This window comes from Callithrix jacchus, chromosome 7, assembly GCF_049354715.1.
Source record: "Callithrix jacchus isolate 240 chromosome 7, calJac240_pri, whole genome shotgun sequence".
Taxonomy (NCBI): Eukaryota; Metazoa; Chordata; class Mammalia; order Primates; family Cebidae; genus Callithrix; species Callithrix jacchus.
This window is the reverse complement of record NC_133508.1, coordinates 48,144,880-48,169,160: the sequence shown is the minus strand read 5'-3', so window position 1 is coordinate 48,169,160 and position 24,281 is coordinate 48,144,880. Positions and strand designations below refer to the sequence as shown.

General features: G+C 39.4%; 1 protein-coding gene across 50 annotated transcripts in view; it reads right to left on the bottom strand.

Moving 5' to 3' along the window:
• Positions 1-24,281, bottom strand: part of KIF1B (kinesin family member 1B) — a 182,199-nt gene that overhangs the window by 98,807 nt on the left and 59,111 nt on the right. For 10 of the 50 annotated variants that reach the window (XM_035307669.3, XM_035307670.3, XM_035307673.3 and 7 more), the window contains exons 8-16: positions 21,335-21,412; positions 20,557-20,622; positions 19,842-19,859; positions 17,361-17,436; positions 15,976-16,054; positions 14,244-14,386; positions 13,256-13,297; positions 9,717-9,928; positions 703-782 (exon numbers count right to left, since the gene is read on the bottom strand). In XM_035307669.3, the coding sequence (XP_035163560.1) occupies positions 703-782; positions 9,717-9,928; positions 13,256-13,297; positions 14,244-14,386; positions 15,976-16,054; positions 17,361-17,436; positions 19,842-19,859; positions 20,557-20,622; positions 21,335-21,412 (794 nt within the window). The remainder of the gene's footprint in view (positions 1-702; positions 783-9,716; positions 9,929-13,255; positions 13,298-14,243; positions 14,387-15,975; positions 16,055-17,360; positions 17,437-19,841; positions 19,860-20,556; positions 20,623-21,334; positions 21,413-24,281) is intronic. The other 40 variants (XM_035307680.3, XM_078330349.1, XM_035307695.3 and 37 more) reach the window with 7 other exon arrangements.

Sequence of the window (24,281 nt, the reverse complement as noted above, 5' to 3'; positions counted from 1 at the left end):
CACCATCACTCTGAGTTACTATTTTTTTTTTTTTTTTGAAACAGTCTTGTTCTGTCACCCATTCTTGAGAGCAGTGGTGCAATCTCAGCTCACTGCAATCTCCGCCTCCCGAGTTCAAGTGATTCTCCAGCCTCAGCCTCCTGAGTAGCTAAGATTAAAGGTGCCTGCCACCACGCTCAGCTAAGTTTTGTATTTTTAGTAGAGAGGGGTTTTTACCAGTGTTGGCCAGGCTGGTCTTGAACTCCTGGCCTCAGATGATCCGCCCACCTCGGTCTCCCAAAGTGCTGGGATTACAGCAACTGGCCTAATTTTCTAAATATTTTGTAGAGACAGGGTCCCACTATAATGCGCAGGCTGGTCTTGAACTCTTGGCCTCAAGCATTCCTCCCACACTGACCTCTCAAAGTGCTTGGATTACAGGTACGAGCCACTATGTCTGGCCAGTATGTTCCATTTTTTATGGCTCCCTAGCAACATGTAATATGGTAACTATTATACACGTGACTCCCTGGAGTCATATTACATATTACAAGCATAAATTCAACTGGCCATAAATCCCTGACCATGTTTTTTGTTTTGTTTTGTGTTTTAGAAGCGAAGATTCTTTGATTTTAATTTCTATTTTATCTTTTCTTACTATAAAGTAATCCATATTCCCTAGAAAACTTAGAAACATTTCCAGATTTTAACCACCCTCCTGACCTCTCCATTCTGATGGCCTCTGTTTTACGAAGCTTCTCTTCCCAGGTTTCATTCAACTCAGCAATGATCTTCTCTGATTCCTAAGGAAGGAAGTGCACAGTTAAAAGGGCATAGAGTCTTATAATTTAACATACCATGCTAGAAAAGCAAGAAGCAAATTATGCCCTTTGAGGGCAAATTAAATGTGATGAGATTTTTATTAGTATGTAAGATAAGAATCATAAAGAAAAACCTAAAACTAAATCAACCCCAAACATATAAATCCTCAAAGTTTTAATAAAAATAACTTAATAGGCCGGGCATGGTGGCTCATGCCTGTAATCCCAACACTTTAGGAGGCTGAAGTGGGCGGATCACGAGGTCAGGAGTTCGAGATCAGCCTGGCCAACACAGTGAAAACCCGTCTCTATAAAAACTACAAAAAATATTAGCCGGGCGTGTTGGCAGGCGCCTGTAGTCCCAGCTACTTGGGAAGCTGCAGCAGAAGAATTCCTTGAACCAGGAGGCAGAGGTTGCAGTGAGCCAAGATCACGCCACTACACTCCAGCCTGGGTGACAGAGCAAGACTCTGTCTCAAAAAAAACCCAAATAAACAACTTAATAGTGAGTCTGTATGTATGTGTGTGTTAGAGAAGGAAGGATAATATTAACATTCCAAAATGTAAGACACTTTTTCTAACAATCACTTCTATAAAACAATAAAGTACCCAAAGGTATTTATTGCTTTTGTTTCACTACAATTTTGCCATAACACGATAACCTCCTGAACACAACCCAACAGTAAAAACAAAGGTTTATTAATAAATCTCATCTGAAGGCACACAGCCACTGAAGTGACAATTTACCAATCACTTGCTAATTGTTTACACTTACATAAATATAAGAACCTAATGCATACGGGGCTTAAAACCTAAATGATGAGTTGATAAGTGCATCAAACCACCATGGCACATATATACCTTTGTAACAAACCTGTACATTCTGCACATGTATCCTGGATATAAAGTAAAATTTAAAAAGTAGTAAGAAATAAATAAAATAAGAACCAAAACATGTTTCCTGCTCTCAGGGAGGTTACTATACACTGGTGAGAGAGAAAAGTAATTGAAGATTTATTCATTCAATAATTATAACCCCATTACATATCAAGCCTTGTTCAAGGCACCTATGAATATGGCAGAGAACAAAATCTCTTACTTCATAAGATTTACATCGTAGTAAGTAGACTGATTTATTTTATTTTATATTTTATTTGAGACGGAGTCTCATTCTGTTGCCCAGTCTGGAGGGCAGTGGCGCGATCTTGGCTCATTGCAACTTCCACCTCCCGGGTTCAAGCAATTCTCCTGCTCAGCCTCCTGAGTAGCTGGGACTGCATGTGCACGCCACTATGACAAGCAAGTTTTTGTCTTTTTAGTAAAGACGGGGGCTTCACCATTATTGGTTAGGCTGGCCTTGAACTCCTGATTTCAGGTGATCCACCCACCTGGACCTCCCAAAGTGCTGGGATTATAGGCGTGAGCTACCATGCCCAGCCATGATAATCCATTTTAATCAGTAACTATACAGAATGTCAGATAGTGGCAAGTACTCTGGAGAAAAGTAAAGCAACAAAGGGAAAGAACGGACAGGGAAGGGTAGGTGAGTAAGCAATGTGAAGTGAGATTGTCAGGACAGGCCTCACTGACTCAGTGACACATAAGCAGAGATCAGAGAAGGGCAGAAGCTGCCATATGAGCATGTGGAGTAGGAAAGTACCTGGAGTTTTCTAGGAATAATTGCTAAAGTAGTGTCTGAGGATTGAGAATGGCTACAGTAGGAGATAAGAGAACAGTGTACTGGCTGGGCATGGTAGCTCACGCCTGTAATCCCAGCACTTTGGGAGGCTGAGGGGGGTAGATCCCAGGGTCAGGAGTTCGAGACCAGCCTGGCCAATATGGTGAAACCCTGTATCTATTAAAAATACACAAAATTAGCCGGCCATGATGGTGGGCACCTGTAGTCCTAGCTACTCAGGAGGCTGAGGCAGAAGAATCGCTTGAACCTGGGAGGCAGAGGATGCAGTGAGCCGAGATTGCGCCACTGTGCTACAGCCTAGGTAACAGAGCAAGACTCTGTCTCAAAAAAAAAAAGAGAGAACAGTGTACCAAGAGCTGGAATTAGAGTATTCATAGGTCTCTATAACATGGGTGAACCAAGGTGAGGCCCAGACAGAGAAATGAAGGACAAGTAGGAATTAACTTGTCAAAGAATAAAAGGAAAAGGAATACCAAAAACGGGGATAAGCAGGTGAAAATGCTAGTCATAGAGACGAATTCAGAAAGTCAGATGATGATAATGAAATGACTGTAATGATGCTAGTAGTGACTAACAAGGAAAATGCTATAGTTCATCAAAGAGTTCAATGTATGACTCATATAACAGGTCACTAAAGAAGCCTCTCGGATCTCAAAATATCTACACAGAAAGGAACTGTGAGTAATACAATAAACCCTAAGTTGTCTGGTGTTTGACTTTCTGGATCTCTTGGACTTCCAGAATATTATATGATTGGATGTTACCTCAAAATAAAAAACATACCAAAGGCAAAGGAACTCATTAAAAAGGCAAGAGTAAAGACTCAAGGTAGCAGCTACAAAAGCAAAGTAGTATATGAGTATGTTGAAACAAATAGGAGAGCATAATATAAAATTAAAAAAAAAATAAAAAAGAAAAGAAAGATGAGGAACAACAATAACCAGCAAAGCTAGGCAAAGAACAAAACAGATAAAAGAAGGAACCTGGGCATCAGTAAGGTTTACATCAAGGCAGCCATGTAGAAGGTAGTTTTTCAGAAAAGAGTTACAAAGTGCGAGAAGCTAGAACAAGTCTGCAGTTGGGGGTGGGAGGGTGACAAAAACCACCTAAAATGGCTCTCATTAGCTTTCAGAACACACACAGCTGAAAGGCTCACACAGCTACCTGAATGGCATCCTACACAGTCCTCAGCAGAAATGATTACCATGCAGTGCATGTGCTGCTCCACAAGTGGAGAACCAGTGTCATTCTAGAGGGCCAGCAAGCAAGACAAATCCACACAATTCCGCAATGAGTGAAAAGGCCAAGGACCAAGTTTTCAATAGTTTATCTATAAAGCACCACAAATGTTATTGAACAACCACTAAGAGTGGTGCTAAATGCTTCTGCATAAGTGAGCTATGACTGCACCACTACACTCCAGCCTGAGCGAGAGTGAGCCCCTCTTTAAAAAAAAAAATGCTTTTGCATATGACTGTTTTTTTCCTTACTAATGACATAACCTACATAAGTTTAAGGCCTATTAATGGTAGCTAGGTAGAAATCTATTCAATCTTCTCAAAGTGAAAATCTTCAACAAACAGGACAATGGAATGCATCCAATCTAACCAAAGTATTCTGACTAGTACTTATTATAGTGTGGCCCACAAATCATTGTTGGTTATGGAATACAAACTGACATATGGGATATTTTTAAAATATCCCCTCCTAGTTGACTACCTTCAGAAAAAGATTATTTCAGAGTAGAGGATTATCTGGCCATATGAAAGCCATCCTATTTTGGGGCAACTGTAGAACTCACTCTAAGAAAGCAAAATTACTGTCTAGGAATCCTCTTAGCATTTTGCAGCCAACTCTAATATGACTTATCTAATTTCCTTACCACCTGAAGGGTAAATCAGAATATGGTATCTTTGTAGAAAAGAAATGTAATGAGTAAGGTACAACTTTTATTTTTATTTCAGTTTCCAGCTGTAATTTTTAGGTTGCTAGAAAGCTATTTTTAAAAACTTGGAGGAAAACTTAGAGAAAATAACTGTGAGTCACATTAGCACAACTTCAGGGCTGAAAAAGCCTGTTAAATAATTTATTCTGGAACCATTCTAGAGATAAAACTGGACCAGAGACAGGAGTTCAAGACCAGCTGGCTAACATGGCAAAACCCATCTCTACTAAAAATATAAAAATGAGCCAGGCTCACTGGCACATGCCTGTAGTCCCAGCTACTTGGGAGGCTGAGGCAGGAGAATCACTTGAACCTGGGAGGCGGAGGTTGCCAAGATGGCGCCACAGCATTCCAGCCTGGGTGACAGGGCAAGACTCTATCTCAAAAGAAAAAAGCAGACCAGAGAAGCTAAGTGAGGCCACACCACTCACTGAGCCAGGTCTAGAGCTATTTGCTGACTCACTGTTCTTTCTTCTAGTAAAGCAGGATCAATAGGCTTTCAAGTAAATATTATATGAAGCAGCTCACCCTAAATTAAGAATAAGTGAAGGATATTCTGTTCCAGCCTGAGTAACTTAGTATAAATAAAATACTTATAAAGTTTATACTTATAAACTTAGTATAAATAAAATACTTATAAGTTTATACTTATAAACTTAGTATAAATAAAATAGGGAAGCCAAATGCAAGACAGCATTCAGTCTCAGGAGCATCAACTCATTCTGCTGGCAGGCAGGCATGCTGGTATCCAGGGTTTCCCATATCCCACTCTAGGAGCCTAATGTAAAATAAACTAGAAATGTGGGTTCATGGTTCAGAAACAAGGGTTTGAGGAGATAAACCTTTAATCCTCCTCCCTTTCTTGGAAAAAAAATTCCAAAAAACAGAAGGATACCAGGAACTCTTGTTTAGCTCTTAAGAATGCTGGGCTCAGGTGTCATTCACTCTAGTCTCACATCATGTTTGTCTGCATCTCTAGCTATTTGTATAGCACTGGTTAATAAACTATGTTCATACAGCTAAACAATTTAATCTCTTCTTGATGATTCCGTTAAGATAGCAGAGAAATCACCAGGACAAGCCAGAAATATTTCTATGAAAAACACTTACTACACAGAACATTTGCTGAAGCCATTGAATTGCCAAGGTTTTACTGTACTGAACACAGCATGCTTCTTAAGTGCGTTCCAAGTGTGGCCCTTGGGCTGCTTAGCACAGCATCTGCCCTTGCCTGCTTCTGTAATGGATATTTGTGGGTATTTATAGGCTAAGCCTAAGCAATGGCACTCACAGTACTGACTGTGATGCCAGGCTAATAAACACCAGAGCTGTGGCTACAGCTGCATGTTTAAAGCCTTCTTAGACAGGAAGACTGGGTGCTGTGGTTCACATCTGTAATCCCAGCACTTTGGGATGCCAAGGCACCTGAGGTCAGAAGTTCAAGACTAGCCTGACCAACATGGCGAAACCCTGTCTCTACTAAAAATATAAAAATTAGCCAGGCGTGGTAGGAGGCACAGGTTGCAGTGAGCCGAAATCACGCCACTGCACTCCAGCCTGGGCAACAGAGCCAGATTCCATTTCAAAAATAAAACTTTATTAGAAAGGAAGCCAAATAAAGGATAAATTTCAACTCAAATTTCAGTTTGAGTTGCAACATCAAACTGAGGCAATTACACATCACTTGTCTCTCTATGACAGAAGCCAGAGAGGTTTGTGGAGAGATTAAGATATTTATAATGGGCTGGGTGTGCTGGCTCAGCCTGTAATCCCAGCACTTTGGGAGGCTGAGGGGGGTGGGATCACCTGTGGTCAGGAGTTCAAGATCAGCCTGGCCAACATGGCGAAACCCAGTCTCTACTAAAAATACAAAAATTAGCCAGGTGTAGTGGTACACAGCTGTAATCCCAGCTACCTGGGAGGCTGATACATAAGACTCACTTGAACCCGAGAGTCGGAGGTTGCAGGGAGTGGGGATCCCGCCACTACACTGCACTCCAGCCTGGGTGACTGAGCAAGACTCCGACTCAAAAGAAAAAAAAAAAGGTTTTTACAATGGTGTGACATAAGTACCTAACATATGGAAAAAGGCTATTTAGTGAACAAAGCCACAGCAACATCGTGTATGAAAAAAGTATCCAATCAACTGACCTTTTTTAAAGTGAAAAAGAAACAAAGGGAAATAAAATGTTAGGAAATGAATTAATGTCCTCTGTTGCTGTTTTTCATTATAATATTTTTTTCCTGTAGCACCATGCCTTAGGAACCCAGTTCCTAGATATTCTCAAGCATTTCTATTGTATAACCATTGCCCCTGGTGCTGTGAATGAAAGATGCTATCTGCCTGCAGCATTAAAATGCAGGTCAGCCCAAAAGGAATTCTCACCATTCACAAAATAAGAGCAGAACTAAGGCGCTTACGCTTCAGTGAACTACAACGCTGCATTGAAAACTCAAGACAATACAAAACCCTAAGAAAGCTGTTTTCTTTCTAGAAGGAAAATAGAAGAGTTAGTTTATTTTGGTATAAGGAAGAATTAAAACAGACATTTGTTTTCTGATTGAAGTAATATAGTTTTGTTTTGCTTTAGTGGGACATAGTGAAGTTGAAGGAACAGTTCCCTGAATAATGACAGTCTCATTCCCTAGAAATAATTTGGAAGAACTGGATAACCTGATTCTTAACGAGTCTGGTTAATGTCTTGACTCCTAACATGTGACATTATTTTCAATTGGTCTCACTTGGCAGTTAGGTAGAAATGTCTCCTTTACATCAAGAAGAATGTCCTTGATTTCTCCTTTAGAGCAAGACGAATGTCAAGGGAAGGGTAGTCTCATATGTATGCACTAAAGCTTTAATAAGCAAATAGATTTAAAATCCCGAAAGAAAAAGAACATTTTATATTAAGGACTTAGTGAGTGAGAGTTTTACTTCTTATTCCCATGGAGCTCCCTATTTCTCACTCCGGCTCTGAAAAGAACCTAGCAAAGCAACATGGTCACTGACACATACTGTGAGAAAATGTGTGAATGTAGCCTTACCACTCCTCTTCACTAAGGTCTTTAGTAAAATTTCAGAGTCAATTTTACCAACAGTAAAAATTACCCTGCAGCCTGTAACATTTAATGGAAAGATTTCTCACTCCCTCTCCCTTTGCCAGGTATTACAGAACTTCACTCACTTTCCACTTACGTGTTCCGAAGGAAGAAACAAGAAAATTATTTTTGTTTCTTTTCTCTCTTTTTTTTTTTTTTTTTTTTTTTTTTTTTTTTTTTTTGAGATGGAGTCTCGCTCTGGCTGGGGTGCAGTGGTGTGATCTCAGCTCACTGTAACCTCTGCCTCACGGGTTCAAGCAATTCTCCTACTTCAACCTCTTGAGTGGCTGGTACTATAGGTGCATGCCACCAGGCTTGGCTAATTTTTTCATTTTTATTTATTTATTTTTTGAGATAGAGTCTCACTCTGCCACCCAGGCCGGAGCGCAATGGCACCATCTCCACATCTTGCAAGCTCCGCCTCCCAGGTTCAAGCAATTCTTGTGCCTCAGCCTCGAAGTAGCTGGGACTACAGGTATGTGCCAACATGCCCGGCTAATTTTCGTATTTTTAGTAGAGATGGGGTTTCACTAAACCAACAAAAGAGATGTTGGCCAGGCTGATCTCGAACTCCTGAACTCAAGTGATCTTTCCGCCTCCGCTCCCAAAGTGTGGGATTACAGGCCTAAACCACTGCACCTGGCTTAATTTTTGTATTTTTAGTAGAAACGGGGTTGGTCTCTAACTCTTGACCTCAGATGATCCACCCACCTTGGCCTCCCAAAGTGCTCGGATTACAGGCATGAGCTACCACACCCAACCTTATTTTTGTTTCTAAAGCATTTTTTTCTTTTAGATAGTCTCACTCTGTCACTGAGGCTAGAGTGCAGCAGTGTAATCATAGCTCACTGCAGCACTCTAGGACTAAAATGATCCCCCTGCCTCAGCCTCCCAAAGTACTGGGTCTACAGGTGTGAGCCATCATGCCCGACCCACAATGTACTTTTGAAGTAAGTAAAATGTCAAGGGAAAAGGTAGGCTGACTAAGAAAGAAAAAGCAGAACCTCTTTCTTCATATCAAATCTTTTTCAGCCTCATATGAAAATTAAAATGAAAGCATCTGACATTTTCAGTTACCAAGCTTAATTCACCTTTACTGTCGAGTTTTTCAGCAAGCCTTTTACCTGTTAAATGTGTCAATGTGTCACTGTTCTCAATCATCCTTGCATGAGTGGCATTCAAGGGGAATATTGAGTGAATGTGAGGAGGACCGCTGGCTAGCAGCATGACTGCAACTTCCCAGACTCTTAAAAAGTGTTCCTTGTCCTCCCTTTGTCCCCTACCCTAGCACTCTTGAACACAATGGCAAAAAGGTATGGATCAAACTAACTTCCTGGAGGTGACAAGCAGGGGAAGAAAAAATATTTGCTTCAAAGCAAATGATGATGTCGCATGTCACAGTCATCTGATGGGTAGTAGGGTTCCCAAACAGCTTTCAGCACTGCAAGTGACAACTATCTGTGCACTGAATTAATTGAGGAGGAAGAGAAGCAGCTACAAGTTAAAAGACTCTGCTGCTCTTGACTTTCATATTCATACAGAGAGACAAGATTGAATCTGACAGAGCCAGCAACAGGTTGTAAAAAACCTCCAACAGCAAAGCTGGGAGCCATAGGCCAGTAATCTACATACATGCAGTACTATGGCCCTGTGACCCCATGAGTACCAGCATAGGAGATAACCTTTCTGTACAGTAATCATAAGGTATCAAGGTTTTCTGTGAATTTCTAGATGATATAATTTAATATGTATCTGAATAAACCTGGAACAGCTACTCAAATGTTCAAACTTTATTAACAGAAGCATGGCTCTATACAGAATTCCATTTTCAAATGAAACCAAATGTTTCCAAATAAATTTCTAACAAAACAATTTCACTGTGACTTGATAAACTACCCCAGAATTAATGTTCACATCTATTAATTGGTTACTCTGCATGGCCAGCCTATGTACTACCCATGTACCTCTACCATCTCCCATCTCTGCCTGGCCATGTCAGACTCAAGCACTCTAGTGAAAACAAATTAACTTAGAAAGTAGAAAATTCAATCTTCAGAACACCTCTAAGAGTCAGAGTTCTCCACATGCTCAATCGAAATCTTAGTGATTTTTACTCCTAGTTCTTTGTGGAACTACTATATAGAATACCTTGTATTCAGTCTGAACTATTACTTACCTTTAGACGTTCAATAGCTTCCTCTCCTCCAGGTGTAGACATGATCCTTTCTTGAATACTGGTCACAGACGTCAAGCCCACCTGACTACTGAGTGAGCAGGAAGATGGGGATGAAGTGAGGGACCCCATGGATGCTGTGGAAAAATGGCCAGGGCGTTGATTCTCAGAGGCTAGCAAGTACCTATGCTTATTGTTCTGAAAATCTTTCAGATCTGGGAGATAGAACAGAAGGCAGAAAAAGTAGAGAAAAGGGAAAGAAGCAGAGGAAGAAAAAAAGACAGGAAGGAATATCATTGTAAGAAAGGACAGCATTAAAGCGCCAAGACAAACACACACTATGATACAAACACAGGTTACAACTGTTCTAGATGGCAGTTCTAAAACATGTCTGTCTTGAATACTGGTATCCTAGAGGCTCAGAATCATTTCTGCATTTACAAACAAAAAAGATTCCAATGTAGGTTAACACCGTATCTTGTAGGGGGATAAACTAGAGCCTCAAGGATACTGCTTCGGCACTCTCCCTAAAAAAGCCAAACTACCTTCCATTTAGTCTCTCTAGTGTTCCAAGTTTACGATGTCTTCAGATTTACACTTTTCCAGTAGTTTGTAACAGTAAGGGAAAACAATGATCATTTATCTATCAATAATAATCCATATTGGTCTGCTCAGTGTTTTACGTAATTAAGCAAAAATTTCCAAGAAAATGTTACTGTTAAAAATGTGTGCATTTAGTAGTATGCTTTGTATGGCAACATTTCTATTTATTTATTTATTTATTTTAAAAGAGATAGGGTCTCTCCATGTTGGCCAGGCTGGTCTCTAACTCCTGACCGCAGGTGATCCGCCCACCTCGGCCTCCCAAAGTGCTGGGATTACAGGCATGAGCCACCATGCCCTGCCTTGTATGGTAATATTTCAACATGCTAAAAGGATTTTTAAATATGTCTTAAATTTAAAAAGAGGTAATTGTAGAAGTGAGAGGAATTTTTTTGAGTCGTGGTTAAAAACTCAGGACTTGCGATAAAAAAAAAAACTCAGCACTAACTGATTGTCTCAATAGAGAACAATTAGCAGATTAATGAGTTTTAGTGTAGTTTCCATTCTTCTATCAGAGCAAGCAAAAACTAAGGCTGATTTTTTTTGCTAATTTAAGTAAGGCACTTAATTAGCCGAACAGTACAACCACGGGTCACCGGTAAGCCTGTTTCCTAGTATAAAAAGCAAGTTTTAGAAACATACTTCTATTTACTAAGTCTCTAACAGAACTGTTAATTTTGCTTTTAAACTCAGTACTGGTAAAAGAAAAAAATTAAGCCACAAACAACAAAATTCACTAATTTGCCATTTGTACTTTCTTTCATTAGTCATCCTTCGCAAAAAGACACCAAAGGTAAACCATAAGTATTGGTGCAATCCAACTTTAAAATTAGCTCATTTTTAAATTTGAGAAATTAAAATTCATATCAAAACTAAGTAAGTTTTCCTTAAAGGAGATGAGTCAATACACATAGTTGGAAAAAATACTATTAATTCTCTCTGGGCCTACTCATCTCTACTATTTAATTAAAGTCAATTTTTTAACTCCGTGAAAGCCAGTGGTTGCCTCAAGACAGTTTGAAAACCACCATCTGCAAATACAGAACATAGGAAAACAAGCAAAGCAGCATCTTTTAAAAGGGGAATAGGGATTAGAGCAAAAAATTAGGCACCAGGGGGAAAAGACCAGGATGGACAGAGTTTAGGTCCAATGGTCACATGCAAGCCCTAAAAGGAATTAAGAGAAATGGATCAAAATGGAAATTGAGAAGTAGTCAGGGCTGCTTTTCTTACCAATATAGAATTAAAACTTAGTCATGCATGATCTTTCAGGAAACGCTACAGCTGCTAAGAGCGGTAGGCAACAAGCTTGGCAGCAGCAACACCTTGAGCACAAAAGCAAAACCAAGAAGGCACCTTTTCCACACCAGTATCGTTGAGCTTTGGAAATCTCAGACAGAGCTGCTGCAGTCCAAGAGTCACTTCTGTATCAGGATATTATAGTGCCTTCAAGCCCTAACCTCATAACAACCAGGGCTATATTTGGTTTCTCCTATGTATTTTCTCAATGTCTGCTAGGCCTCAATACATACCTTACTGTAGAAATAACTCAGTATGAATCTAAAAATTAACCCCAAAATCAAAATTTTTTCTTCTAAGATAACAATTTCTTGATTAATTACCTTAAAAGGGTAAGAAATAATTTCCTCACCAACTTATGATATATATGGAGAGAATACTGAAGTTCATGTGATTCTTTAAAAATGTTCTCAACTCAAGCACCCATTTTAGATACCTAAGTTATTTTAATTTGTGACTTATGAAAAGAGGAAAGGCTGGTTGTGGTGGTTCATATCTGTAATCTTGGCACTTTGGTAAGCCAAAGCAGGAGGACTATTTGAGGCCAGAAGTTCCAGGCCAGGAGTTCTATCTGGGAAACGGTGAGACTCCTCATCTCTACAAATTAAAAATTAAAAAATAGGCTGGGTGCAGTGGCTCATGCCTGTAATCCCAGCACTTTGGGAGGCCGAGGTGGACGGATCACGAGGTCAAGAGATTGAGACCATCCTGGCCAATGTGGTAAAACCCTGTCTCTACTAAAAAAATACAAAAATTAGCTAGGTATGGTCACGCACACCTGTAGTCCCAGCTACTCGGGAGGCTGAGGCAGGAGAATTGCTTGAACCCAGGAGGCGGACGTTGTGGTGAGCCGAGATCGTGCCATTGCACTCCAGCCCGGGTAACAACAGTGAAACTCCGTCTCAAAAAATAAATAAATAAATAAAATAAAAAATTAGCCAGGTGTGGCAGCACACAACTATAGTCTCAGATACTGAGGAGGCTGGGTAAAAAGATCACTTGAGCCCAAGAGTTCCAGGCTGCAGTGAGCCACGATAATGCCATAACACTCCAGTATGGGTGACAGAGACCATCTCAAAAAAAAAAGAGGAAAAAATGTTTATCTAACCATCCAAAGCCCAAGATACGGAGAAAAGCAACTTAGCACAAGCACCCATGAGTGTTAGCCCAACATTTACAGAGCTCTTCAATCACAGAGATTTTTTGTTGACTGAAAATGATTATCGGTAAAATAAACATAATGAAATGTTTTCAGAGTCATTAACAGAAATAAGAGAGATAATATATTCAAGGTGCCTAGAATAGGGCCTGGTATATTATGAACAATCAGTAAGTATCAGTTTGCTATCATCATCTAAATTTTGGATTTAATTTAATCACAATGGGAAAAACGGAAGAGTAGAAGCAGCAAGAGATTCTTAAGCCTTTCAACTTCACTCAAGCCACAAACTAAAATTCAGCAAAGATTAGTTTGCTAAATGAAGAAGGGCAAAAATAGAATCATTTCTGATTCTACACGATGCTCTGTCTGGGATTTCCCTGTAAGGATTGCTGGCATGCAAAGCTGATTTTAAGGCTGATCCAGCAGACGCAGATTAGCAAGTCAGAGTACTGGAATAACCAATATGTGAAATACACACATTTGCTTCCACTTCCAGAGTAATCATCGATCAATGGATCAACTGAAGGTAAGCAGGAGGGAAAATATGAGAAGGGTCAAAGTTCAGGTTCAGCAGTGACACAGAGAGCGAACAGAGCACTTTTTGGCATTTGGGGAGATGAAAAAGTTAATACTCAGAAGATGCTATCATTTTCACAAATGGTATTCATCTAAACGGAGGCTCTAATCAGTAAGACTAAACTATAAGAGGCCTTGAAAATCTTATTAGAACTTCAAGGAATATAATACTAATTTTACACTAAAAAAAAAAAATGCTTTACTAAACCAACCCATATTCTACCATATTCTATTCCTATATAAATAATCCACTTTACTCACTTAAGAGAACTTCTGAATAAGCCATTGTACAGGCACATCACGGAGAATTTTTAAGATGAATTTTAATACAACATCATAAAACAATATTCTCTGGAAGGGTAGTTTTTGAACTTCATAAGAATTGAAGTTTTCCCCTTCATAAGTTCATAGGCAGCAGGGGGTACTCCATGATTTTATAGGAGGAGGGGGCCATTCAAAGGGGAATCTTATCTGAAGGTAGGCCTCAATGTGCATTTCTTATATTACTGCCACTATACTAATCCAGAGTAACCCATGAAACAAAACCAAAAATTTCAAATAACGTTTCTATGAAGTGATTAATTGCTCAGTGACAGGGTTAACATTCTAAATAAACTTCACTGCTGATCTAAAAAAGAATTCTAACAAAAATACTAGTAACATATTCATGATTTTAAAACTAATTTCATGAGTTCAAATGGATAGCCACGTACCCACTACATAAAGGAATCTAGAGATCACTTCCATTGGGCTTTTTAAGGAAAAAGAAAAACAAAAACATTTTCACTACCGTTTAGCTTCATAGTGTTCCTTAAATTGAAGTTTATTTTAAATGTAAGAACCTTGAAGAAGAAAGGATTAGATTTTGTAATGATCCTTAATTCACTTACTATCAATAATATCTCCCAGGCCCTGAGCACGAAGAAGGTCCTTCAACCGTGTCACCTCCTCCTTTAATTCACGAACTAGTTTGGCATTGGGGTCCTCATTGATAACAGCATTACATTTAATTTGTTTTGCACGATCCGCATATCTAGATCAAAAAAGTTCATTCTTGTCATTTCTCATACGTTCTACTTCTCATAAGTAACATACAATAATTTCTAAATCAAACATCCTGAGTGTTTACATTTTTTGAGTCTTGATAAGAATACATTTGTATAAAGCTTTATGGTACCTATTAAAGATGAAGAAAAAGCTTCAGATGAATTTAAGTGATCTGCCCAAGATCACAATGAAAATGAATAACAGCGAGAGGACTTAAACTCAATTTATGAGACTATGTACTTACTGTTCATTCCATTATATCAAGTGCCTTTCCTGGAAGAAGGGCAGAAAGTTCCAGACTAAAATGATGAAACTTATTCATATGTAAAAAATAGTCCTCACAAGGTAGCTCACACCTGTAATACCAATACTTTAGGAGGCCAAGTGGGGAGGATCACTTGAAGCCAGGAATTTGAAACCAGCCTGAGTAATGTAACAGGACCCCCCCATCTCTACAAGAAATTTTTAAAAATTAGCCAGGCCTAGCGGCATGAGCCTGTAGTTTTAGCTACTTGGGAGACTGAAGTAGGAGGATCACATGAGCCCAGGTGTCTGAGGCTGCAGTGAGCTATAATCTTGCCACTGCACTCTAGCATGGGCCACACACCAAAACTCCATCTCAAAAACCAAAACTAACAAACAAAAAAAAACTTGTCATGAACATTCTGTTAATTGGTTTTTTTCTTTTTTTTAAGAGACAGAGTCTCACTATGTTGCCTAGGCTGTGCTCAAGTGATCCTCCTGTCTCAGCTTTCCAAGTAGCTGGGACTACAGGTGTACACCACTGCACCTGGCTATGTTGGTTATTTTTAACACTGCCACATACTCCTATAATTTTATTACTTATTATGACTTCAGTATTTCTTTTTTTTTTCTTTCATTTTATTTGAGATGGAGTCTCGCTCTGTCTCCAGGCTGGAGTGCGGTGGTGCAATCTTGGCTCATTGCAACCTCCACCTCCTGGGCTCAAGCAATTCTCCTGCCTCAGCCTCCTGAGTAGCTGGGATTACAGACACACACCACCACGACTGGCTAATTTTTGTATTTTTAGTAGAGACAGGGTTTCACCATGTTGGCCAGGCTGTTCTCAAACTCCTGACCTCAAGTGATCCACCCACCTTGGCCTCCCAAAGTGGTGGGATTACAGGACTGAGCTATTGTGCCCAGACGACCTCAGCATTTCTATGACAAACACCACGAGAAGGGAGACCATTTCTTTTTATAGAAATGAATATTATAAGAAAATGTCACTATTATATAAAAGATATCCAAAAATCCCACTTGAGCAATTTAAAAATATTTCCTATGAAAAAGTTCCTGCCTTATCTAGATATTCATGGGGGATTAAAAAATAAATAAAAAGTTCATACCTTTCCCAATGAAACTGAAAACCATAAAGAGGTAAATTCTATTATAATGCAAATCACTTTTACCCTAAGCTTTCCCTGTTATGAGAGTAAAGGACCATTATTTACATAAATAACTACCCAGACCGCATAACAACATCCACAGTATCACAAAATGATTTCTGATGGCAATGTGGTGTATGTTACTACTGAGATCAAAAGAAAGTACCTCAGAGTGCTCAAAGTCTCATCGTAGTTGATATCTGCAGGGCTCAGAGCAGCAACCATTGCAGTACGAGAATTGCCACCTAAAAAGATTAAGCATGAGTATCTCAAATCACATTCATTTTAACAGAAAATTTTTACTGAATATGCCAAATCTCATGGTACAATCTCAGATCCTAAGATTTAATGTAATGTCAAATCCCTCTATCCCCCCATATCTATCTATCTCTCTCTCTCTCTCTCTCAATCTCTCTCTCTCTCTCTCTCTCTTTCTTTCTAGGCGTCCACCACCACACCCTGCTAATTTTTGTATTCTCAGTAGAGATGGGGTTTTGCCATGTTGGCCAGGTTGCTCTTGAACTCTTGACCTCAGGTGATCTGCCCACCTCAGCCTCTGAAAGTGCTGGAATTACAGGGGTGAGCCACCACACCTGGCCTAATGTCAAATTTCTTAAATGTCCCCATGCCAGATACTTATATTCAAATTTTGATGTCTGAATCTACTGGGTCTAGTTCCTTCCTCCCACTCTGTCTTACACCCACTCCAATCAAGATCTCAGCTATTCCACCAAAACTGCCCTTAGCAATTTGAAAGTCACTAGCAATGGGGATAACCCCAGCAATCCATTTTCAGCCTCTTCTATTAGCAACATTTCACACAGCTGACCACTCCCTCCTCCTAGTAAGTAGGAGAACTGTGGCCAGGCATGGTTGTTCATGCCTGTAATCCTAGCACTTTGCGGGGCCGAGGTGGGTGGATCACCTGAGGTCAGGAGTTCAAGACCAGCCTGGCCAACATGGCGAAACTCTGTCTCTATTGAAAGTACAAAAAAAGTTAGCCAGGCACGGTGGTGTGCCTGTAATCCCAGCTACTTGGGAGACTGAGGCAGGAGAACTGCTTGAACCCAGGAGACAGAGGTTGCAGTGAGCCGAGATTGTACCACCACACTCCAGCCTGGGCAACAGAGTAAGACTCCATCTCAAAAAAAAGTAGAAGTGAATGAATAACAGTGACTTGAAGGTCTTGAAAACATCAGCAATGAAGAGAAATAAGGGTTTGCAATGCCTGATTTTGTGCACCTCAGAGGGGCATGGAGTTTTGAAATAACTTTGAAGACTGAGCAGTCATTTGAAGCAGGTATGGGGAGTTGGGAAGACAACTACTGCACAGTTCATTCCCTGAAGTAAATGAGATATGGGAGTATACCCTGGCTTAAAAGCAAGGAATCCACCCAACAGAAATTAGGAGTAAAAACAAAAGCAGGCAAGGAACACTCAAGTAGTAACATGAATATCTAGACATTATTTGTCTCCAAAACACAGGACAATTAACCACAAAAGAGAATCAAAGTTAAAAAGATAACTACTTTTCAATAGCGGTCAACATACCTAGGTTTTCTCGAAGGAGCCAAGTAAGTACAGAATCCCTGTAGGGAATAAAATCCGTTTTCTTCTTCTTTTTACTCTATTATAAAGAGAAAGGAATGGTCTTAGCATTGTTTGTTAGGGAAAAAAAATCCCAAGAAGGCACAATCAGTCTAAAATTCCTAAGTAAATCAAATTACAGTACAACTCCATCACTGTGGAAGTTTATCCTTCACAGTTTCAATTCTTCACAATACCAAAAACTCATGCAATAAGGTAATGTTTTCATTTTACATTTTATTTTGAAAAATGTGTAACTTACACAAACAGTTGAGAGAACAATATAATGAGCTACCATACCCAACACACAGCTTCAACTATTATCAATAATCTGCCAATCATCTTTCAATTATCTCCCAAACACTTTTTTGCAACTTTTTAATTTTCCTGAGCCATTTTGAAGTCAGTTGCAGACCTCATCTCCATTTATCCCTAAACACTTCATCATATAAGAACATTCTCTTACACAGAAAACAATGACCAAATTTTAAAAATTTAACATCAACACAATACTATTGCCTAATATCCTGTCCATATGGTTTTCTTTTTCTTACCGTGAAGGTACCATTATCACATCTTACCAAAATAAATAATAATTCCCTAACATCATCTAATACCCAGTCCTCCATTTTTATTTTTGCAGAGGGACACATACGAATCCTGTACATTCCAGGTTTAATGAGTAGGATCAAATCATCTAGTTAGTGAATTTACTTGGCCAATCACAATGTCATTGGGTGGGTTGTTGCAAATCTACTAACTCATGTAAAATAATACTCGTTTGGTCTTTGAAAGGAAGTTATGCCAAAAATAATCCAATTACTGAAGCAAAGACTAAAAGTAAAAAGGTCTAAGAAAGTGATATGATTTGCAAATTTAGAAATCTGTAAGTTTCAAGACGAATGTTCTATTAAGTCTACTTATACAGCTTTCTTCATGATCCTTCTTATTACCACCACAGGATAAAGCAAAAAGCACCAACAAAAAGGCAGTGCTAAAATGAAAAAATATTATATTCTCTAAAAGTAAAAATTAATGCAAATGCTTTACAGGTTAACAGCTATTCAAATATCTGCTGGCTGACTACCATGTTGCGACACTTTAAGAAGCTGCTAAGGGGAGGCCGGGTGCAGTGGCTCTCACCTGTAATCCCAACACTTTGAGAGGCTGAGGTGGGCAGATCACTGAGGTCAGGAGTTCGAGACCAGCCTGGCCAACATGATGAAACCCTGTCTCTACTAAAAATACAAAAAATTAGCTGGGGGTGGTGGCAGACACCTGTAATCTCAGCTACTTGGGTGGCTGAGGCAGGAGAATCGCTTGAACCTGGGAAGTAGAGGTTGCTGTGATCTGAGATTGTGCTACTATACCCCAGCCTCGGCAACAGCAAGAGACTCAGTTTCAAAGAAAAAAAAAAAAAAAAAAGGAGAAGCTACTAAGGGGAAAACCAGGGCCTCAAATCACCAGTTTGATAATCCAGTCCTGCAGTCTTGGTATAATCCAGTGGTAAACTAAGGATGATCCTACTACTTGCACAAGCACATTTTCTATTCAGAAAAAGAGTACTAAGTGGCTGGCCTCTGTTTCTTTATTTTTTTGAGGAGGAAAAGGAGTAGGCAAGAAACATTTTAATTCCATTTCTTATAAAATATATCCACATCATCTCATCCCACCCACAGACACATAATCCACCAATCAGAAACTCATTTCCAATAGCAGGTTCAATTTTAGATTGCACAGACCTCAAGGGAGAATTAAGCCTTTCGGTCATTCAGATTAGTGGAACAGACTTTCATTCCACTATGCAATCCCTGAGGCCTAATATCTCAGTTTAAAACCCCTGAGTAGGCTGGATGCGGTGGCTCACGCATGTAGTCCTGCGCACCTGTAGCCCCAGCTACTTGGGAGGCTGAGGAAGAATCACTTGAATCTGGGAGGCAGAGTATGCAGTGAGGTGAGATTACACCACTGTACTCCAGCCTGGGTGACAGAACGAGACTCTGTCTCAACAAAACAAAACAAAATCCTGAGTAGCTGGGACACTCTGGTCACATGCCACCACGCCCAGCTAATTTTTGTATTTTTAGTAGAGATGGGGTTTCACCATGTTGGCCAGGCTGTTCTCAAACTTTGATCTCAAATTATCCACCTGTCTCAGCCTCCCAAAGTGCTGGTATTACAGGCATGAGCACCGTGCCCCGCCTTGTTTATTTATTCTTAATTCCTTCTCTAAAGAAGATCATGTTCTATAAATTAATTTTGGTGTGAAATCTCATGATTTGTGGTCACCCTAAACAGCCACTCTAAATTTCAGGGCCAGAAAACAAATGATGAAAAGATTTTTGAAGGCTCCATTCCTACTTATGCTTCCATACATCCTGATGAGGATTTAAAACATAAAAGTCAATTCTACAGTTAGTTTATCTCTACCAATCCCCACCATACCTTGCTAGTGCAGTTATCCTACAGGTGAAAGCATTTAAAAGAGAAAACAAGAACACAGGATAAGCCTCCACGTAGAAATTATAATTTGTTTAAATTTTATAACAGAGATTATAATTTCTCCAAGGCAAGCAAGAAAGCATTTCATTCTTCTTAGCAATTAAAATGAGGTATTAAACTGAACTAGAACACACAGTGACTAATTTAAGTAATGTAGATAATTAAGGCCCTAATTTAAAAAAATGTTTTGGCTTTAGTGTTCTATTGTTAAAATATAGGAAAGAATAAAACAACTGGGGGAAAAACACTACTGGCCCTCAAATCAACTACATTCACCAAAGCCAAACTGTTCAAAATACTCCAAAAGATACTGCATCCTACTCAGAAAAGACTGCATAGGAAAAGAAGAGACAATAAATATACTTGATTTTTGTGAGAGACATAATTAAAATAAGGCTCAAAAAATGAGACAAACATTAAGTGTTGGCTCTAGTTTTTATAGATCTATATTTACTTTTGTTCTCCTTAATCTCTTTTACTTTCAGTACAAAGTCAAACTGTGTTATACCTAGTATCTTATCTGAAAAGCTCTAAAGGAGAAAGGCAAGATCACATAAAAGGGCCACAGAAGGACAGCCTTCATAGACAATAATAAAATATTATCAAGTATATTTGCTGAATAGACACAACTCCCTTTACAATGAAGTATAGAACTTACCACCTCGGCCAAGGCTGAAATAACTTTGCCCAAAGTTGTAAGAGACTTATTAATATTTGCTCCTTCCTAAAATAAATACCAAAAATGAAAGAATTATGATGAAGAATTTCTACTACTGCCATATAATACAGAACATAAAATATGACTTGCCCTATGCTAGCATATCTCTTTATTACTACAAGTTCTAAAAACGACATTTAGTCCTCTATCTGTCCTCTTCTCCACTTGATAATAACATGCTGAGACCACAAGCCTAACTCACAGTCCTAAAGTATCCTCGAGATGTTTGTGCTCCAAAAGCTTACAGATGTGTGCAGCCTTCTTCCCTCAACTCATCGACATGAAATTTCTGTTCTTCTCACATCTGAATCTTGTATATCCTTTTCCCACGGCCATCTCTTAATTCCATCTAGCCAAACGCTGCCTGTTCCTCAAAATGCAATTCAACTCTCACTCTATGACATTCTCCCTAACTATTTAGTTCGATAACTCATCCTTCTATTGAAATTACAGATCAAGAGTCTGCAAAATTTTTCCATAAAAGGACAGACACAAATTATTTTAGGTTTTTGGAGCCATATGGTCTCTGTTACAACACTGCCATTGTAGTGCAAAAGCAGCCATAGACAATACATAAACAAATGTATGTAGCTGTGTTTCAATAACATTTTACTTACAAAAATAGCTAGTGGGCTGAATTTGGCCCACTAGCCACACTTTGCTGATACATGGTACAGAACATTTATTGATCAGGCCATTTATTTGCTAAAATAAATACCTTTAATCGAGTTCCTTTGGCACCAGTTGAATCAGCTCGTTCACTTCCTGCTAGATCCACCAAGCTGATTTTACTGACCTGATAAAGAAAAATAACATGGGGGCAATTCAAAAATAAGGAAGATAGAAGTAGAAAACATTTAGAGGCAGAATGCTTTTTAAAGGATTATGGTATAGAGAAAAGTTAAAGTATTAGAGCTCTTAAATATGACACAAAAAGATGAAGACAACATATATCAGAGTCAGCTTAAACAGCATGCACAGAAGGTGCAGTGGCGCACGGCTGGAGTCCCAGCTACTTGGGAAGCTTCTTTGAGCCCACGAGTTCAAAGCTGTCTACTGTACCCCAGCCTGGCAACATTGGAGAATCTTGGGTCTCTACAAAAAAAATTTTTAATTAAAAACAAAAAGAGCATGCACAAAATTCATAGCAATTATCGCAGTTCAAGAAAAGTATCTTTAGGATAAACATGACATATTTTACTAGAGTATGTTATAAAAATATATAAAACTCATCAACTCATTAAATGGCATACTAAAAATGAAGCTTTAAGCAACTGGAACTCTTACCTATTGTTGGTGGGAATATAAAATTGCACAATCATTTCGGAAAATAATTTGACATTCCTTAAGAAGCTATAATAAGACTCAATCATCCTACTCCTAAGTATTTACCAAGAGAACAAAAACAAATGTTCACACAAAGACTTGTAGACAAATGTTCATAGCAGCTTCATCAAAAACTGCAAACAGTTTAAAAGCCCATCAACAGCTGAAATAATAAACTGTGGTGTATCTGTACAGTGCAATACTCATCAGCAATGAAAAGGAACTACTGATAAACACAAGGGCATAAATAAATCTCAGAATCACTATGCTAAGTAAGTAAATGGCCTGATCAAAAAATCAGTACGTACTCTATGATTCCATTTATATAAAATTCTAGAAAATGTAAACTAATATATAGTGACAAAAGGCAGGCCCAGAATTGCCTAGGGATTGCAATAGAAGAAGGGATAGAGAAAGACAGAGAAGAAGTATGAAGCAACTTTTGAGAATAATAAAAATTCTCGGCCAGGGATGGTGGCTCATGCCTATAATCCCAGCACTTTGGGAGGCTGAAGTAGGTGGATCATTTGAGGTCAGGAGTTCGAAACCAGCCTGTCCAACATGGCAAAACCCAGTCTCTATAAAAAAATATATATATATTTTCTCAATTGTGGCACTGGTTTCACAGGCATACAAATATGTCAAAACTGACTGAATTTTATGCTTTACATATGTGCACTTTGCTGTATACTTCAATAATACCTCAATAAAGTTGTAATAAAAAAATAAAGCTTCAGGAATGGTTAGATAAAAGTATCCAAAAGGGATTATCAGGAAAGCTATGATTATGTGATTAACATTAATTTTGTAGATTCCACATCATGAGAGAAGGGCAAAACATACTTCCATATGCAATGTTCTTTGCTGCCATTCAGATAAATACTAACAAATAAACTGTCGCCCAGGCTGGAGTGTAGTGATGCAATCTCGGTTCACTGCAACCTCTGCCTCCTGGGTTCAAGTGATTCTCCTGCCTCAGCCTCCCGAGGATCTAGGACTACAGATGCATGCCACCACATCCAGCTAATTTTTTGTATTTTTATTAGAGACAGTGTTTCACCATGTTAGCCAGGATGGTTTCTATCTCCTGACCTCGTGATCCACCCGCCTCAGCCTCCCAAACTGCTAGGATTACAGGCATGAGCCACTGTGCCTGGACTTTTCTTTTTTCAGATGAAGTTTTGCTCTTTTTGCCCAGGCTAAAGTGCAATGGTGCAACCTCAGCTCACTGCAACCTCCACCTCCCGGGTTTAAGCAATTCTCCTGCCTCAGCCTCCAGAATACCTGGGATTACAGGTGCACAGCACCACATCCAGCTAATTTTTTGTATTTGTGTGAGACAGGGTTTCACCATTTTGGCCAGACTGGTCTTGAACTCCTGATCTCAGGTGATCTACCTGCCTCAGCTTCCCAAAGTGCTGGGATTACAGATGTGAGCCACTGTGCCCAGGAGAAGTATATTTTTAAGAATCATTTTCAGCTAGAAATAAGTCACCAAATAAAAGGTGATCTAGTAATTAGTGACAGTGGTATCTAAAGTACTCATTTTATAAGGCAAAGGATCTTGTATAATTACCAACACAATAAACCTAACTTCAAATTTAAAAATCCAGTTGCATCCTTCTTAGGAATACAGACAAAGTAGTATTTGACATCAATGTTTTTCTTTTTTATGAAATGGAGTTTCACTGTTGTTACCCAGACTGGAGTGCAATGGCACGATCTCGGCTCACCACAACCTCCGCCTCCTGGGTTCAAGCAATTCTCCTGCCTCAGCCTCCCGAGTAGCTGGGACTACAGGCGCGCATCACCATGCCCAGCTAATTTTTGTATTTTTAGTAGAGATGGGGTTTCACCTTGTTGACCAGGATGGTCTCGATCTCTTGACCTTGTGATCCACCCGCCTCAGCCTCCCAAAGTGCTGGGATTATAGGCGTGAGCCACCGCGCCTGGCCCCAATTTTCTGTTATTAACAATAATAACAGTCTGGGTGTGGAGGCTCATGCCTGTAATCCTAGCACTTTGGGAGGCCGAGGTGGGTGGATCATGAGGTCAGGAGTTCAAGACCAGCCTGGCCAACATGATAAAACCCGTCTCTATTAAAAATAGAAAAATTGGCTGAGCATGGTGGCGTGTGCCTGTAATCCCAACTACTCGGGAGGCTGAGGCAGGAGAATTGCTTGAACCGGGCTAGGGAGGCAGAGGTTGCAATTAGGTGAGGTCGCGCCACTGCCCTCTAGCCTGGGCTACAGAGTGAGACTCCATCTCAAAAAAACAATAATAATAAAATTAACATTATTGAGTGGCTACTCTGTGAAAGACATTATTATATGCACTTA